The following is a 17,838-nucleotide window of genomic DNA, read 5'->3' as shown; positions in this document are numbered from 1 at the left end:
TGTGTATATTTGTGTTGCAATTAAACTTCCAGCAGCAGACATTGCGTCCACGGCAAAAGGAACAATTAAATCTTGGAGATGACTGAGGACGAGAGGATACAGAGGACTCCAGCAGCTTTTAAAGCTGATGTTTGGACATATTTTAGTTTCAAAACAAATTAAAGGAGTTACGACTTCATCAAGAGTAATGCGTTTTTTTCTTGTGTCAAATTTAAACGGAAGGAAATTAAATATGTCGGGATCATCTGAGAGGTATGTGAGGGTAGTGCAGAGCATGTGTTAGGCAGTGGTGAGATGTTCTGTAGGACTGAAAAATTTAAATTACATCAGCTCATATTGACGGATGAGGTTTGAAAGACTCCATGGACAATGATGTTTGCTGATGAGATGGTGATTTGGAAGAATTGAAACCAGAAATATTTGGGGTAATTCACCCACAGAAGTGATGGTGTTTCATAGAACATCTTCATTTTTTAAATCACTCAGTTAAAAAAAAAGACTTTCAAAGGCATATTAATATAGAAATACTGCTACCTAGTGGGCTTTAAAAATGTTGCTGTTGAATAATCCATGTTTAAGTTTTGTACATTTTGCTTGATGTGCCTGAAGTGATGGAGAAGAGTCTTCCACAAAAGATCCAGTTCAATGATATGATATATTTTCTTCATCATCCAATAGCAGAACAAAAGTAGAATGTTTGAACCCTGATGTCATCAGATCTGGGTCGGTCCAGTTTGGTTGTAATGAAAAGCAGCTTTTTTCCTCAGGAGCCCCTCCCCATCATGAGGGGGGTAACATTTGGTGTCTCAAGTTCCCCCACTTCCTTTTTTCCCCACCCACAACATTCCCTGTTGACTTACAAGCTTCTTCACGCGAGGTGAGATACTTTAAATGTCTTCATGGATCTACTACGTTCTTTCTGCTGCGTCTGAGCTGATCTGTTCTGGAAGGTTGGAGCTGCTGAACATCTGGTGTGTTGTTGTTCTCCTGCAGGACAACTCAGCGTTTGTTCCTCCACGATGGAAGAGAAAGACTCCACGGAGAGAGACGAGCAGATTCCGACCCCGGGGCTCGACCACAAGGTCCTCATGTCCAGCAAACCTCTTTACCGCTTCGTCCAGAATGAGCCCAGAAGTCTTGGGGTAATGTTAATTATATATATATGTATGTGTGTGTGCATATATATATATATATATATATATATAATGTTTGGTTTATATGTGGCCCTCTAACTTTATGTATGTGGCCTACTGAGCGATGTTAGCGACCGGTAAATAAAACAAAAGGTTGTGCTATTCATTGTTACTTTTGCTGATGAAGTGAATCAAATTGTCCACGTTAAGGAAGTCATCAAAACTGTCTGCAGTATCGGCTGAGTTGACACGCCTTTGAGACCTAACTTTCAAGGGCTTAGGTTCAGCTATGAAATCCAGGTTTAACAAGATGAGGGAATGATCACTCTGATGGACATCATGTACAGATACATTAGAAATGTCCAGGCCAAGAGTAAAAACTAGGACTAAAATGTGGCCTTTTTGATGAGTGGGTTCAGAAACATGTTGCTCAAAATAAAAGGCTTCAGTTAAAGTTAAAAGTTCTTAAGCAGAGCAAGATGTGACGTCATCAACGTGAAGATTAAAGTCCCCAAGAATAAGAACAGATCCCATTTGAATAATGGAAGATGGATAGATGGATAAAACTTTGTTGATTCCCTTTGGGAAATTGTTTTTCCAGCCAGCACACAGCAAGACAGACGATAGATTCATTAAAAACAAGAACAAGAACAAAGTTTCTATAAAAAGAAAGTGCAAGATGATACAATCTAAGTCTAAAGATTAAGAACATAGATCAAAGAAAAATAACAAAGACAGAAGATACAAAGATTAACATGGAATAGTCTCATCTTTTCACTCCACTCCTGCCCCCAAACTCTGAATTAAACAATCTAATAGCACGAGGACTGAATAAGTCCTTGAGTCTATTAGTGTTGCATCATGGGAGGAGCATTTGTGCTCCATCTGCTTCTCTGCTCACTGATGACAGTGTTCAAAGGATGACTGTCATCATCCATGATGGACAGTAGTTTGTCCAGTGATCTCCTCTCAGCAACTGTCACCAGTGAGTCCAGCTTCATGCCAACCACAGAGCCAGCCTTTCTGATCAACCTGATCAACCTGTTGACACTCCTCTTGGACACATTCCCACCCCAACACACCACAGCATAGAACAGGACACTGGCCACCACTGACAGAGGAGTTTCCTGCAGATGTTAAATGATCAGAGTCTCATTGGTCTCTCTGGCTTTGTCCTGGACTCCCAAAGTCCAAGACCAGCTCATTGGTTGCTTTGAGGTGTTCAGCTGCAAGTGGTTCCTCTCACTCCAGTCCCCAAAGTCACGTATCAGAATCCTGTACTCGTCTTTGCTGTTGTCCCTGATGCATCCAACAATGGCAGTGTCCTCAGCATACTTCTGGAGGAGACTCGGCTCGGAGTTGTAGCAAAAGTCTGTATGGTGAAGAGGAGAGGGGCCAGTACTGTCCCCTGAGGTGCTCCTGTACTGCAAACCACAGTGTCGGACAATAAAGATAAGATAAGAAGTCACTAAAGTCTTTCAAGAACACCACCACAAGACCATGTGGACGGTAGATTGAAACACAATAGAAAGGTCTTGTAGAACCAACCAAGATCATCTAAAACTCAAAAGAAGTGAATTCCTGTGTCAGATTCACTTTGAAAGAACAACTTTCTCTATAAAGTGTAGCAAGACCACCCCCACAACCAGAGAGGCAAGGCTCCACCAAGCGCACCCTACTGGACAGAATTTGTTCAGATGAATAAACTCTTTCTCTCTATGCAAAGTCTCAGACCGACTCAATAAATCAATAAATCAATAAAGCTTTTCAATTGTGAAGAGATCATTCAGAGAAAAGTATTTATTTGTAATGGAGAGAGCATTCAAAAGACCGATGTGCAGCACTGACTACAGGGGGTCTGGTGCGTGCTGGACTTGTGGCCTGAGGTTGAAGACATGCTGGAGCAGCTCAGCTAGTTCAGCAGCGCAGGTCTTTACTAGTCGAGCAGACAACTTGGCAGGACCAGCAGCCTTTCCTGGACGAATCCTCAAGAGTACACCTGGAGTGAGGTGAGCTGAGGGGGGCACAGGAAGGTGGGGCAGGTTCTGAAGCGGGCAGCAGTGAAGGTGAAGTCTTAGCAGGAGCGTTTGACAGTATGTCTGACCCTCTGTGTCCTCACCATGAGACTTCAGCAGCACATCCCAGTCTGTGGTGTCAAAGCAGTCCCCGGTGGCTTCCTCCACTTTCCGATTGTCCTAATGATCACAGTCTGTCTTTGCACCAGACTGAAGGTGGACCAGGTTATGATCGGACCTTCGAAGTGGAGGAAGAGGTTAATTGTCCTGTTATTCCTGGTGGGACAATACTGAAAGTAGGCAGTGAGGAGTCCGGGTAGGCATGATCAAAATCTCCAGAGATGATGATAAACGCGTCAGGATGTTGATTCTGAAGTTAGGCTGTCACTGTGTGGATCGTCTCACAGTCAGATGGAGCCGCAGCACTCGGAGGAATGTAAACACACAGCCAATCACGTGACTGAACTCACATGGTAGATAGTATGGCCGCAGGCTGACAGCCAACAGTTCTAAATCCTGACAACACAAGACTTTCTTCACAGTAACATGTCCCTGCCTACACCAGCGCTTATTCGCGTACATGATGAGACCTCCTCCTAGGCGCTTCCCGCAAGAGTCTGCGTCTCTGTCCGCTCTTACGGTGGTGAAGCCCGGCAGGTCCACATTGGCGTCCGGAGTCAGCTGAGTGAGCCACGTCTCTGTATAGATCAACAAGCTGCTCTTGGTAGATCCGCTAGTTGTTGAGTACAGACAGCCAGTCGATCTTGTTTGTCAGTAAATTGACGTTCCCCATCGTGATGGTGGGGATCGATGGTCTGTGACGTCTCCGATTGTCTGTTAGCTTAGCCTTTAGCCTCTTGACGGCTCTACACCCACGATACGGGCGTTGAAGTCGGTATATCATGACGATCTCCAGCCCGTGCCATTGACTTCAGTGACAGGAGACCCTCTCTTGAGTAAACAAGACAATGCCCTCCATGTTCAAAAGTATCCATCGAAAAAATTATAATAAAAATTATTAATAAAAAAACTGAAAGTTATTGTTTTATGAATAAAAGGTTTATACAATTAAACAAAATCAAATTAACTTTACAGCCTATTCATGTTGATCTGCAAATGTACTACATTTTTTTACATTTCTTTATGAATATTTCCTTTCTTTTTTTCCCCAAGTTTTTATATCATAGTAGTGTGTGTTTTTATCCATTGTTATAGGCTTGATGACCCCTAAGTCACAGAGTGTAACTTGGGCCCTAACAAAACGTAACTTAAATTTCTCTATTTCTCTACAGATTGTTATTTTGCTGCTGGGTTGTGCAGAGCTGATGATGGGACTCACCTTCATTGGAGGGAATATAGTGAACTCGAATGGTCTTTACGTTCCCTTCTGGCTCGGATCTGAGGTCAGTTTTCGACCTCAGCTTTTCTGATCTACTCCGTCTTCTCAAAACAAAACTGTAAATGTTTTTCTCCGTCAAACCCTTATGTTCCGAAAATTAATTGCCAACTTTAAATAAATTGTACATAAACTGATTTATTAATTTGGCCCTGAGTAACACCATTAAAGTTTTAAATACCTTACAGTAAATTATGTTGCTAAAATTCAATTATATTTCTTCCTTATTTTTCTATATTCAGTAGGAATAAAATGTTATTTTTTAAACAATTATTTAATTGATAAAAAATATAACCTTTTTCTTTCTTTTCTATTTCCTTTCCATCTTTACTTTTAAATTATCGTCTTTTAGCAAGAAAAAACATAATTTTTAACCTTTTAATAATTATTTACCAACTCAATAAGTCTTAACGCCTTTTATCTCTAAATGAAAATGTGTATGAACTGAAATATTATATAATCAAATACGCATTTCAATGAAATATCTTTGATTACTTTACCTTTTCATAGCATCAATTTTTTTTCTCAAGTATTTTCTTGGAGTCTCTCTTCGTTTTATAGATTCTTTTTTTTTTTTGTTCCTTTGATCTTTTGGCTTTTCCGCTACTAAAAACAATCCTAGTGTTGTTATTGAATCGCTCTGGTCCAACCCAGTTGTCAGGCAGCTTTTGTTACTTTTAATGCTCCACTCTCTTCTTCCCCTCGTCTAATTTAACTTTCTTCCTTTTTCAGTTTATTCTCTGCGGAGCCTTGTCTATCTTCACTGGAGCAAACCCGTCCAAGAAGATGGTAGGACAAGTGTGCCTTTGAAAGTGTGTGAAATTGAGGGTTGTTTTCCTTTGCTTCAGGTAACAGTGTGTCTGGCTGTTTATATCATTTCTATCCTTGGGATCATCGTCTCTGCCGGCTACAGGATCGACTGCATCGTAGAGACGACCCACTTGGCTTTCATCTATGGGCCGTACGAAGACGAGTACTGGACCTTTAAACACGTGGTAGACAACGCTAGAAAGTGCCTGATGATTCGTTTTTATGCCACTTTGTCATTCGTTGTAGCGTCAAGTCTTCTGCCTGGAGAGCGTTCTGTTGCTGTTCTCGCTGTGCGTGTCGGTGCTGCTGATCTTCCTGTCCAACGTGGCTCGTCTAGCTCTGAAATCTACTCACACGCAGGTCGAACATGTTTTTCAAAACCAGGTAAAAATTCAATAATTTTAACTTTCATTTCCTTCTTTCTTTTGACAGGTTATTTTCCGGCAGGTCCAAGCACCTCCAACTCAACCATCGACCTGACCACTGGACAGAAAAACATTATATATATTCTAAAATGAATATACTCAATGTTAAGCTTCAAAGTTTTATCCATTTGCTTGAACTGCTGTAGAACTAACTTGGTGAAATATCAACGTTTACTTTGCTTCTCTGTTAGTGTGTGATGGTTTAATTCTCTGTCATAAATGATATATTTTGTCATTCAGGTTCATTATCGGCATTATTGTTATTTTTCATTTTAAAACTTGACCACTATCTTTAAATGATCGTAAAGTCGAAGTTGATTTGACTTATTATTTCAACAAAAAAATAGCTGAATTTAGTCCATCTGTAAATAAACTGAGGTGTTTTCACACCAAACGTAAAACAAAAACTAAATTCAATTGTAGTTTTTACACCTTCTAGATCAGACTCTGGCCTATTGACTGTATTTATGAGGCTCTCATGAAGTCAAACATCATGTAGAAACTAACCATTTGATTTAGTTTTATTATTGTTATTAATTAATAATGGCTTAATAATAATTTGTTTTGGAAATAATCATTTTTATATGTAATTATAGCCCTTGAAAATGGAAAAGCTATAAACAACTTTTAAACAAAAAAGTTTATATATAAGCTTTATATCAGATTCTTATTAAATGAAAGTTAAATAAATAATTTTTGCTTAATTCTAATTTTACACTTGACGACTACTTCCGCTTGGGTGTGAGATGGAGTAGGTGTGTTACACCTGGGCTCCGGTAAACTTCTCAAAAAAACAACCCAACCAATCTCTGCAGATGGAAAGAAATACTCTGGTATCAAACTTTTATCGCCTAAAGCGTCTAAATTCAAGAAGGATTGCTAGCGTGAGCAGGGACGCTATCACGGCGCTGCTGAAGGACTGTCGTGCGGCGGCAGCTAAGACTTTAAAATTAAAATCGAAACGGAAGGAGATGAAAAAAAAAGTTGAATAAAAATGTAGTAAGTATGACGATGTCGGGATCATCTGAGAGGTGTGTGAGGTTAGTGCAGAAGACGTGTGAGGCAGTGGTGACATGTTATGTAGGACTGACAGAAATTACATCAGCTTAAATTGACGGAGGAGGTTTGAAAGACTCCATGGACGATGATGTTTGCTGATGAGATGGTGATTTGGAAGAATTGAAATCAGAAATATTTGGGGTAAATCACCCACAGAAGTGATAGTACTTCATAGAACATCTTCATTTCTTTAATCACTCTGTTGAAAAAGACCTTCAAAGGCATATCAATATAGAAATACTGCCACCTAGTGGGCTTTAAAAATGTTGCCGTTGAATAATCCATGTTTAAATTTTGTACATTTTGCTTGATAAGTGATGGAGAAGAGTCTTCCACGCAAGATTATGTTCAATGATATGATATATTTTCTTCATCTTTCAATAGCAGAACAAAAGTAGAATGTTTGAACCCCGGTGTCATCAGATCTGGGTCGGTCCAGTTCGGTTGTAATGAAAAGCAGCTTATTTCCTCAGGAGCCCCTCCCTATCATGAGGGTAACATTTGGTGTCTCAAATTCCCCCACTTCCTTTTTTCCCACCCACAACTTTCCCTGTTGACTTACAAGCTTCTCCACGCGAGGTGAGATACTTTAAATGTCATCATGGATCTACTACGTTCTTTCTGCTGCGTCTGAGCTGATCTGTTCTGGAAGGTTGAAGCTGCTGAACATCTGGTGTGTTGTTGTTCTCCTGCAGGACAGCTCAGCGTTTGTTCCTCCACGATGGAAGAGAAAGACTCCACGGAGAGAGACGAGCAGATTCCGACCCCGGAGCTCGACCACACGGTCCTAATGTCCAGCAAACCTCTTTACCGCTTTGTCCAGAATGAGCCCAGAAGTCTCGGGGTAACGTCTCTTATATATTATATATATTTACTAAATACCGGAATAATGACAAAGATAGTTCTTTAGACAATTTTTTTTATTATTTTCTTGAAAGTCCTAAGTTTACATAAACTAAAGTTACTGTGCCTTTAAAGAATTTGGGAAAGACCAGATAATGATGTCATGTCGTTGGAAGCTTCTGATTTGAGTTGATTTGAGTCACACCTGTGGATGCATTTTAAGGCGCACCTGAACCTCACTGCTTCTTTGTGAAAATATCATGGGAAAGTCAAAAGAAATCAGTCTAAGACCTCAGGAAGAGGATTGTGGACTTGCATAAGTCTGGTTTATCCACGTTCATCTGTGCAGACAATAATACTGTGAAGATGACCTTGACCTCTAATAACAACTTTGACCCGCTTAAAGTCATCACAGAAAATGTGGAGCAGATCCTGAAAGCGGGAGGGTTTGAGTTGAAACCGTGGGTCTTCTCTGGCCAAAAAAGGGATTTCTTCTGGAAAGCAGGAACAGACAGCTACTCCAAGATCTGTAACAAGAGTTACTCGGCCAAGTGTCTGGGCTTTACGACCCGATTGGTCTGATGACGCCATTTTGGCCAAAAAGGGGCCATTTTCGGTTCGGAGAGCGTTTTAGGAGGCCAAACCCAAGTGTAGCACCATCAAAGACACATTGGACCTTGCGCTAACCGGGAAGCTCAGAGAAGATGCCATTATCCTCTTTGAAGAAGACGCTCAGTTGAGCGAGGTCAAGTTTCATCGAGCCCTGACACCAGCAGGCGGGCAGGCTGAACCTGATGCGATCACCTTCTCTGATGGCAGCGAGAATGCTTATGGTGCTGTCCTGTATCTGCGGTCGGCCTGTGACCAAAGGTTCTACAGTAAGGCTGGTGGAGTCCAAAGCTAAGCTGACTCCCTTGGACCAAAAAGGTCGGAAGCAGTCAAGGCAGAGCTTCATGGAGCAATGTTCGCGGCCCGTTTAAAAAAGGTACTTTGAGCAACATGGACAAGTTCAAGTCAAACAGTGGTACCACTTGATACTTGTTGACAGCCAAACAGTCCTTGGTGCAATTCAAAATGAGAGCTACGGCTTCCAGACCTTTTTCGCCAACAGGATTGGAGAAATCTAAAGCAGCACGCAAGTTCAGGATTTGTGGTGGATTCCTGGACCACTGAACATCGCTGATATTATCACTTGTGGGGCTGGTACAAGAGATTTGGATGAAAATTCATCATGGCAGAGAGGACCAAAATTCCTGAGCCTTCCATTTGATAAGTGGCCAATTAAGTCTGCAATGGATGTATCAGCAACTGCCAGAGAGAGTGTTGGAAAGATGCAGAAGAAATCATTCACTGCTTCACTCTCAAGAGCTCAGGCGAAGAAAGAGCCCCCAGATCAAGAGTGTCAGAGGCCACCTGCTGGTGCTGCTGTCCGGAACCTAGTGGATGAAGGACGGTTCAGCAGCCTGACTCGCCTGTTTAAGGCACTCACCCAGGTCTGGAGGGCAGCAAGGTACTTTGCAGTTGTAAGCAGGATCCTGGGAACCCCCAAAGTAGGAGGCAGTTTCATCCACAGGGGTCATCACTGTAACAGAAGGCCAAGATGCTCTAAGAGACCGTTTCCTTGCTGCACAAGAGGGTGTCACCTTTCCAACCACCACAATAGACCGGTCGGTAATCTGCAAAGAGGAAGGATCCGGGCTATTGGTTGTGGTGGGAGAGTCCAGGCTTTTGAAGAAGACAGAGTTGGTGTTCCCCTCTTAGCTTAAAGCGCCTGGGTCTCAACATTGTTGGTTCGTGAAGCTCACAGTTAGGGTCACAAGGGAGTTGCTGCAACACTACTGAAAGTGAGAGCATGGGTCATCAAGGGACGAATAATTGCTCAAAAAGTAATTGAAAAGTGTGTGATCTGCAAGAGATGGTGTCAGCAAGTGATGGGTGATCTTCCCCAAGAGAGAACTAGGCCTGCAGCCCCATTTGAGTTCACAGCAGTTGACCTGTTTGGACCATATCCGATGATGTAAGGAAGAGAGTCACGATGAAGGTTTGGGGATTCGTATTCTGCTGTATGGCCAGTAGAGCAATCCACACAGAGCTGGCCAAAACTATATCGACTGAAAGCTTTCTGATGGCTTATCAGAGGTTCGAGGCAGTTCGAGGGCATCCTAAGAAGATTTGGTCTGATCCAGGGACAAATTTTCTCGGTGCCAAACGTCTTTCGGAGGAGCTGTATCAGTTACTGGATGGCCTGCACAGGTTTGCTGTGGAGGAGACGTCAGCTCAAAATGGAACCGACTGGCGTTGGCAAATCCAGCTGATTCGCCCCGTCGAAATGTCTCTGCTGAAGCAGCTTTTCGAATTGTGAGGAAAGCGTTCCAGAGTCTGGGGAGAGAATCAGGGCTCAGTTATAGCGAACCTCAGTAGTAGTAGTGCAGTACATCAGACCAAATACAATCCTGTATGGATGAGGATCATGCAGCGCCAGGTTTACAAATTCTGGAGATCCTGGAGTCAACTGGTTCCAATCTTCTTGTGAGGAGTAAGTGGCACACCATACAGAGGAACGTTGCAGTAGGAGATATTGTTTGGTTGTGCGACAAGAATGCATTGAGGGGCCAGTTTAAGCTTGGGAGAGTCATCAGTGTCAACCCAGACTCCAGAGGCATTGTACGGGCTGTGAATGTCAGAGTTGTTTCAAGTTCCTGAAACCCTGAGGTGAGGCCTGCAACATCAGCAGCTAAGGATCCTGCCTCCAACATCCGGAGGGACCTTCAGTCCACATTTCGACGATTGGTGGTTCTGCTGCCAGTCAAGGAGCAGGCAGGAAGCCCAGGAGGGAGTCGCTGAACATAAGTTGCTGTGTGCGATCTTTCCAGCGGCTTCCGTGGATCGAGTAGGAGGTGTGAAGCTGAACTTTAGGCCACCCCCCTCCAGCCTGGTTACACCAGGTTGAGTGCCTCTCCCAGCCGTAATACACCAGGCTGAAGGCGCCAGGTGAGGCTGATTTGCTAGTCAACTGGGTATGAAGTCATGTAACCACAGAATCACTGCAAATTATTTAGGTTATCCTGATTGACCTAAAATGGGAAACGTTTATTTTGATTGTCAAACAATGATAAAAAAAAATGTATTTGTCTTTTTATACAGTGCATGTAAACCTCTGGTGTCAACTGTATATATATGTGTGTTTGTGGGGCCCCAGGGCCGCATGTGGCCCACTGAGCGATGTTTGCGACCGCTAACAAAAGGTTGTTCCATTCATTATTACTTTTGCTGATAAAAAAGTTATTCAAGTTTTATTTTTCCTTTTAAGAAACCTTTAAATCAATATAATTATATTCCAAGTGCACGGCCCGGGGGCCAAATTAGGTCATTTGACTCTATTTACGTGGCCCTCATGAGGTCTGATCATGTAGGAATTTCTCTGATTGGTCACTGACTTTTTATTTATTCCTAAATAAAATGTATTATTCTTAAATACAACAGCACCGTAAGATGTATTTTTGTATTAGGAGAAAACTTTTTTTGTTTTCTGTTTATTTGTCTTCTCTGCGAGTACATTGTTTTTACTTGAAAGAAAATCAAGTTATTTAAAGAAATACTTTGAAAAAACATAATACATACGTTTTCTAAAGCGCTTTTCAAGGTATGCAAAGACGCTTATCGTAGACCATAAAAAAAGAAGATAACATTCATACGGAACAAGATACTAAGAAACACTCAACAAAACAACAACCACTGACGTATGTGGTTCATGGTTGTTGAGGCACTTCCCAAAAGGGAAACTTATTCAATTGGCTACTGGTTATTTCATATCTCAAAAGCATTCTTCACACACATATGTTATATGTTATATATATGTCATATAGATTTAATTAATAATTTCTTGGGGAATTTACCGTAAAGTTTATCAAGAACTCTCCAGATTTAAGTTTGGCTCAAGCAGAGAAGAATCCCGAGCGATGGCTTTAGACAAGTGATGCTGTAATGACGGAAGGACCCGCCTTTTGTTGGTTCTGATTGGTTAATATTGCGTCCGGCCTCACAGTGTGTCATGTGGGCCCTGACAAAATGTAACTTAAATTTCTGTATTTTCTCTACAGATTGTTATTTTGCTGCTGGGTTGTGGAGAGCTGATGATGGGCTTAAGCTTCTTAGGAGAAAACCTGGAGAGATCGAACCATCATTACGTTCCTCTCTGGCTCGGATCTGAGGTCAGTTTTCGACCTCAGCTTTTCTGATCTACTCTTCCTCAACTTATTAGTCTTGTTTCACTTTATGGTGCGGCCCGGGGCCAACATGTGGCCCTCGACCTGTATTTATGTGGCCCTCGTGAGTTATCTTACTAAAATCCAATTATATTTTTTTCTTATTTTGTTGTATTCAGTTCAAATTAAAATACAATTTTACACTTGTATTTCTTTGATAAAGGTCATAATCTTCTATTTTCTTCCCTTCTTCACTTTAAATGATCTTCTTTTAGCAAGTTGTTAGAAAAACAAAACTTTAAATGTCTTAAAAAAAAACTTTTTGTCCCTCAAACCCTAATGTTCTGAACATTAATTGCCAACATAGAAAATGAAATCTTCACACCTTTAATCTTTAAATAAAATGTACATAAACTGATTTATTTTTTATTTATTTATTTGGCCCTCGTGAGTAACACTATTAAAGTTTTAAATACCTGACATTAAATTATGTTAGTAAAATTCAATTACTTTTAATGCCACCCTGACTACACTCTCTTCTTCCCCTCGTCTAAATTAACTTTCTTCCTTTTTCAGTTTATTCTCTGCGGAGCCTTGTCTATCTTCACTGGAGCAAACCCGTCCAAGAAGATGGTAGGACAAGTGTGCCTTTGAAGTTGTGTGAAGTTGAGGGTTGTTTTCCTTTGCTTCAGGTAACAGTGTGTCTGGCTGTTTATATCATTTCTATCCTTGGGATCATTTACTCTGCCTTCTTCAGGATCGTAAGCATCAACGAGACGACCCACTTGGCTTTCATCTTCAATCCGTACGGAGACGTGTACTGGGCCCCTAAACTCGTGGTAGACAACGCTAGAAAGTGCCTGATGATTCGTTTTTACGCCACTTTGTCATTCGTTGTAGCGTCAATTCTTTTGCCTGGAGAGCGTTTTGTTCCTGTTCTCGTTGTGCGTGTCGGTGCTGCTGATCTTCCTGTCCAACGTGGCTCGTCTAGCTCTGAAATCTACTCACACGCAGGTCGAACATGTTTTTAAAAAAACAGGTAAAAATCCAATAATTTTAACTTTTGTTTCCTTCTTTCTTTTGACAGGTTATTTTCCGGAAGGTCCAAGCACCTCCAACTCAACCATCGACCTGACCACTGGACAGAAAAACATTATATATATTCTAAAATGAATATACTCAATATTAAGCTTCAAAGTTTTATCCATTTGCTTGAAGTGCTGTAGAACTAACTTCTTGAAATATCAACGTTTGCTTTGCTTCTCTGTTAGTGTTTGATGGTTCAATTCTCTGTCATAAATGATATATTTTGTCATTCAGGTTCATTATCGGCATTATTGTTATTTTTCATTTTAAAACTTTACCACTATCTTTAAATGCTCGTAAAGTCGAAGTTGATTTTACTTTATTATTATTTCAACACAAAAATAGCTGAATTCAGCCCATCTGTAAATAAACGGAGGTGTTTTCACACCAAATGTGAAAAAAAACTAAATTCAATTGTTGTTTTTACACCTTCTAAATTGGAAAAAGTCATTTTTATATTTATTAATAGCCCTTGAGAATGGAAAATCTGTAAACAATTTTAAAACAAAAAGGTGCTTTATATCATATTCTCATTAAATGAAAGTTAAATAAATAATTTTTGCTTAATTCTAATTTTACACTTGACGATTACTACCGCTTGGGTGTAAGATGGAGTAGGTGTGTTACACCTGGGCTCAGGTAAACTTCTCAAAAAACCAAACCAACCAATCCCTGCAGATGGAAAAAACTGTTCTGGTAACAAACTTTTATCGCCTTTCACTTCAACCAACACCACGACCTTCGAAAATGAGCTCTTAAGTGTCTAAATCCAAGACAGATGATGATAGTGTGAGCAGGGAAGCTATCACAGCTCTGCTGGAGGAGCATCGTGCTGCGCTAGCTAATGACTATACAATTTAAAATTAAAACGGAAGTAGATGAAAAAAAAAGTTGAATAAAAATGTAAGTGTGACGACGTCGGGATAATCTGAGGGATGTGTGAGGGTAGTGCAGAACACGTGTGAGGCAGTGGTGACATGTTCCTCTAGTACTGACTGATTTAAATGACATCGGCCCATATTGACGGATGAGGTTTGAAAGACTCCTTGGACGATGATGTTTGCTGATGGTATGGTGATTTGGAAGACTTGAAATCAGAAATATTTGGGGTAAACCACCCACAGAAGTGAAGGTGCTTCATAAAAAATCTACATTTTTTAATCACTCTGTTGAAAAAGTCCTTCAAAGGCATATTAATATAGAAATACTGCCAACTAGTGGGCTTTAAAAAATATTGCCATTGAAGTGAAGCTTCATCCGTCCAATAATCCATGTTTTAGTTTTGTACATTGTGCTTCAGAAGTGATGGAGAAGAGTCTTCCACACATGATTCTGTTCAATGATAAGATATATTTTCTTTATCATCCAATAGCAGAACAAAAGTGTTTCGTAACTGGAATGTTTGAACCCTGATGTCATCAGATCTGGGTCGGTCCAGTTCAGTTGTAATGAAAAGACGTTTGTGTTTGCCAGGAGCCCCTCCCCTTCATGAGGGTAACATTTTGTGTCTCAAATTCCCCCACTTCCTTTTTTCCCACCCACAACTTTCCCTGTTGACTGATAAGCTTCTCCACGCGAGGTGAGATACTTTAAATGTCTTCATGGATCTACTACGTTCTCTCTGCTGCGTCTGAGCTGATCTGTTCTGGAAGGTTGAAGCTGCTGAACATCTGGTGTGTTGTTGTTCTCCTGCAGGACAGCTCAGCGTTTGTTCATCCACGATGGAAGAGAAAGACTCCACGGAGAGAGACGAGCAGATTCCGACCCCGGAGCTCGACCACACGGTCCTAATGTCCAGCAAACCTCTTTACCGCTTCGTCCAGAATGAGCCCAGAAGTCTCGGGGTAACGTCTCTTATATATTATATGTATTTGCTAAATGCCAGAATAATGACAAAGATAATTGACCATAAAAAAGAAGATAAAATTCATATGGAACAAGATACTAAGAAACACTCAACAAAACAACAACCACTGACGTATGTGGTTCATGGTTGTTGAGGCACTGACTCCTTCAGTGTGAGGTTTAAACCCAAAAGGGAAACTTATTCAATTGGCTATTGGTTATTTCATATCTCAAAAGCATTCTTCACACACATGTGTTATATGTTATATATATGTCATATAGATTGAATTAATAATTTCTTGGGGAATTTACCGTAAAGTTTATTGAGAACTCTCCAGATTTAAGTTTGGCTCAAGCGGAGAAGAATCCCGAGCGACAGCGTTAGACAATTGGTGCTGTAATGAAGGAAGGACCCGCCTTTTGTTTGGTTCTGATTGGTTAATATTGCGTCCGGCCTCACAGTGTGTCATGTGGGCCCTGACAAAATGTAACTTAAATTTCTGTATTTTCTCTACAGATTGTTATTTTGCTGCTGGGTTGTGGAGAGCTGATGATGGGCTTCAGCTTCTTTGGCGGAAACCTGGACAGACCGAACCGTCTTTACGTTCCCTTCTGGCTCGGATCTGAGGTCAGTTTTCAACCTCAGCTTTTCTGATCTACTCTTTCTCAACTTATTAGTCTTGTTTCACCTTCTTGTGCCTGGGGCCAACATGTGGCCCTCGACCTGTATTTATGTGGCCCTCGTGAGTTATCTTACTAAAATCCAATTATATTTGTTTCTTATTTTGTTGTATTCAGTTCAAATTAAAATACAATTTTACACTTTCTTTGATAGAGGTCATAACCTTATATCTTCTCTTTTAATTTCTCTTCTATTTTCTTCCCTTCTTCACTTTAAATGTATTTATTTGGCCCTCGTGAGTAACACCATTAAAGTTTTAAATACCTGACATTAAATTATGTTAGTAAAATTAAATTATAAATCTTCCTTATTTTTCTTTATTCGGTACGAATAAAATTACATTTTTTAAACAATTATTTAATTGATAAAAAACATAGCCTTTTTTCTTTTTGTCTCTTTACTATTTCCTTTCCATCTTCTATTTTAAATGATCTTCTTTTAGCAAGAAAAAGCATCATTTTTTAACATTTTAAGCTAAGTGTTCACACCTTTGATCTTTAAATAAAAATGTGTATGAACTGAAATATTATATAATCAAATACACATTCTTTGAAATATCTTTGATTACTTTACCTTTTCATTTTCTTGGAATCTTCTCATCCTATTATGATTTCTTTTTTTCTTTGTTCCTTTGATCTTTTGGCTTTTCCGCCACTAAAAACAATCCTAGTGTTGTTATTGAATCGCTCTGGTCCAACCCAGTTGTCAGGCACCTTTTGTTACTTTTAATGCCACCCTGACTCCACTCTCTTCTTCCCCTCGTCTAAATTAACTTTCTTCCTTTTTCAGTTTATTCTCTGCGGAGCCTTGTCTATCTTCACTGGAGCAAACCCGTCCAAGAAGATGGTAGGACAAGTGTGCCTTTGAAGTTGTGTGAAGTTGAGGGTTGTTTTCCTTTGCTTCAGGTAACAGTGTGTCTGGCTGTTTATATCATTTCTATCCTTGGGATCATCGTCTCTGCCTTCTACAGGATCGAAATCATCGCAGGGAATTCCCACATGGGTTTCCTCGACGGGCCGTACGAAGACGAGTACTGGACCTGGACCCTTAAACACGCGGTAGACAACGGCAGAAAGTGCCTGATGATTCGTTTTTACGCCACTTTGTCATTCGTTGTAGCGTCAATTATCTTGCCTGGAGAGCGTTTTGTTCCTGTTCTCGCTGTGCGTGTCGGTGCTGCTGATCTTCCTGTCCAACGTGGCTCGTCTAGCTCTGAAATCTACTCACACGCAGGTCGAACATGTTTTTCAAAACCAGGTAAAAATCCAATAATTTTAACTTTTGTTTCCTTCTTTCTTTTGACAGGTTATTTTCCGGAAGGTCCAAGCACCTCCAACTCAACCATCGACCTGACCACTGGACAGAAAAACATTATATATATTATAAAATGAATATACTCAATATTAAGCTTCAAAGTTTTATCCATTTGCTTGAACTGCTGTAGAACTAACTTCTTGAAATATCAACGTTTACTTTGCTTCTCTGTTAGTGTGTGATGGTTCAATTCTCTGTCATAAATGATATATTTTGTCATTCAGGTTTATTATCGGCATTATTGTTAGTTTTCATTTTAAAACTTGACCACTATCTTTAAATTCTCGTAAAGTCAAAGTTGATTTGACTTATTATTTCAACACAAAAATAGCTGAGTTTAGTCCATCTGTAAATAAACTGAGGTGTTTTCACACCAAACGTGAAAAAAAAAAAATTCAATTGTTGTTTTTACACCTGCTAGATCAGACTCTGGCCTATTGACTGTATTTATGTGGCTCTCATGAGGTCAAACATCATGTAGAAACTAACCATTTGATTTCGTTTTATTATTGTTATTAATTAATAATGTCTTAATTTGTTTTGGAAAAAGTCATTTTTATATGTATTTATAGCCCTTGAAAATGGAAAATCTATAAACAACTTTTAAACAAAAAGGTGCTTTGTATCAGATTCTTATTAAATGAAAGTTAAATAAATAATTTTTGCTTAATTCTAATTTTACACTTGACGACTACTTCCGCTTGGGTGTGAGATGGAGTAGGTGTGTTACACCTGGGCTCAGGTAAACTTCTCAAAAAAACAACCAAACCGATCCCTGCAGACGGAAAAAACTACTCTGGTAACAATCTTTTATCGCCTTTCACTTCAACCAATGACTATAAATGACTAATGACTATAAAATTAAAAATTAAATGGAAGGAGATTTAAAAAAAATTGAATAAAATTGTAGTAAGTATGACGATTTTGGGATCAAATGAGAGGTGTGTGAGGTTAGTGCAGAACACGTGTGAGGCAGTGGTGACATGTTCCTCTAGGACTGACCGATTTAAATTACATCGGCTCAT

The 17,838-nt window shown here is 40.2% G+C and overlaps 3 protein-coding genes across 3 annotated transcripts; all 3 read left to right on the top strand.

Moving 5' to 3' along the window:
• The first annotated feature begins 832 nt into the window (after nucleotides 1–832).
• LOC148072010 (uncharacterized) lies at nucleotides 833–6,369 on the top strand. Its single transcript, XM_087799444.1, has 7 exons — nucleotides 833–877; nucleotides 994–1,142; nucleotides 4,441–4,551; nucleotides 5,277–5,333; nucleotides 5,393–5,539; nucleotides 5,601–5,714; nucleotides 5,787–6,369. Exons 2-7 carry the CDS (start codon nucleotides 1,020–1,022, stop codon nucleotides 5,832–5,834), a joined length of 600 nt encoding a protein of 199 aa, XP_087655570.1. The 5' UTR covers nucleotides 833–877; nucleotides 994–1,019; the 3' UTR covers nucleotides 5,835–6,369.
• Nucleotides 6,370–7,139: 770 nt separating this feature from the next.
• Nucleotides 7,140–13,358, top strand: LOC148072009 (uncharacterized). Its single transcript, XM_087799443.1, has 7 exons — nucleotides 7,140–7,417; nucleotides 7,534–7,682; nucleotides 11,782–11,892; nucleotides 12,463–12,519; nucleotides 12,579–12,725; nucleotides 12,787–12,900; nucleotides 12,974–13,358. The coding sequence occupies exons 2-7, from the start codon at nucleotides 7,560–7,562 to the stop codon at nucleotides 13,019–13,021; spliced, it is 600 nt and encodes a 199-aa protein (XP_087655569.1). The 5' UTR covers nucleotides 7,140–7,417; nucleotides 7,534–7,559; the 3' UTR covers nucleotides 13,022–13,358.
• Nucleotides 13,359–14,475: 1,117 nt separating this feature from the next.
• Nucleotides 14,476–17,447, top strand: LOC148072008 (uncharacterized). Its single transcript, XM_087799442.1, has 7 exons — nucleotides 14,476–14,551; nucleotides 14,668–14,816; nucleotides 15,335–15,445; nucleotides 16,289–16,345; nucleotides 16,405–16,557; nucleotides 16,619–16,732; nucleotides 16,805–17,447. The coding sequence occupies exons 2-7, from the start codon at nucleotides 14,694–14,696 to the stop codon at nucleotides 16,850–16,852; spliced, it is 606 nt and encodes a 201-aa protein (XP_087655568.1). The 5' UTR covers nucleotides 14,476–14,551; nucleotides 14,668–14,693; the 3' UTR covers nucleotides 16,853–17,447.
• Nucleotides 17,448–17,838: the final 391 nt, after the last annotated feature.

This window comes from Callionymus lyra, chromosome 9 (genome assembly GCF_982586985.1).
Source record: "Callionymus lyra chromosome 9, fCalLyr1.hap1.1, whole genome shotgun sequence".
NCBI classification, from domain to species: Eukaryota; Metazoa; Chordata; class Actinopteri; order Syngnathiformes; family Callionymidae; genus Callionymus; species Callionymus lyra.
This window is presented reverse-complemented; position numbering and strand designations above follow the sequence as displayed.

Excerpts from the sequence above, each read along its gene's own strand:
- LOC148072010 (XM_087799444.1), top strand. The coding sequence starts at position 1,020 with ATGGAAGAGAAAGACTCCACGGAGAGAGACGAGCAGATTCCGACCCCG. Across the intron at positions 1,143-4,440 it reads ATGAGCCCAGAAGTCTTGGG|ATTGTTATTTTGCTGCTGGG; the intron begins GTAATGTTAATT and ends ATTTCTCTACAG. Across the intron at positions 4,552-5,276 it reads CCTTCTGGCTCGGATCTGAG|TTTATTCTCTGCGGAGCCTT; the intron begins GTCAGTTTTCGA and ends TTCCTTTTTCAG.
- LOC148072009 (XM_087799443.1), top strand. The coding sequence starts at position 7,560 with ATGGAAGAGAAAGACTCCACGGAGAGAGACGAGCAGATTCCGACCCCG. Across the intron at positions 11,893-12,462 it reads CTCTCTGGCTCGGATCTGAG|TTTATTCTCTGCGGAGCCTT; the intron begins GTCAGTTTTCGA and ends TTCCTTTTTCAG. Across the intron at positions 12,520-12,578 it reads CAAACCCGTCCAAGAAGATG|GTAACAGTGTGTCTGGCTGT; the intron begins GTAGGACAAGTG and ends CCTTTGCTTCAG.
- LOC148072008 (XM_087799442.1), top strand. The coding sequence starts at position 14,694 with ATGGAAGAGAAAGACTCCACGGAGAGAGACGAGCAGATTCCGACCCCG. Across the intron at positions 16,558-16,618 it reads CCTGGACCCTTAAACACGCG|CGTCAATTATCTTGCCTGGA; the intron begins GTAGACAACGGC and ends CATTCGTTGTAG. Across the intron at positions 16,733-16,804 it reads TGAAATCTACTCACACGCAG|GTTATTTTCCGGAAGGTCCA; the intron begins GTCGAACATGTT and ends TTCTTTTGACAG.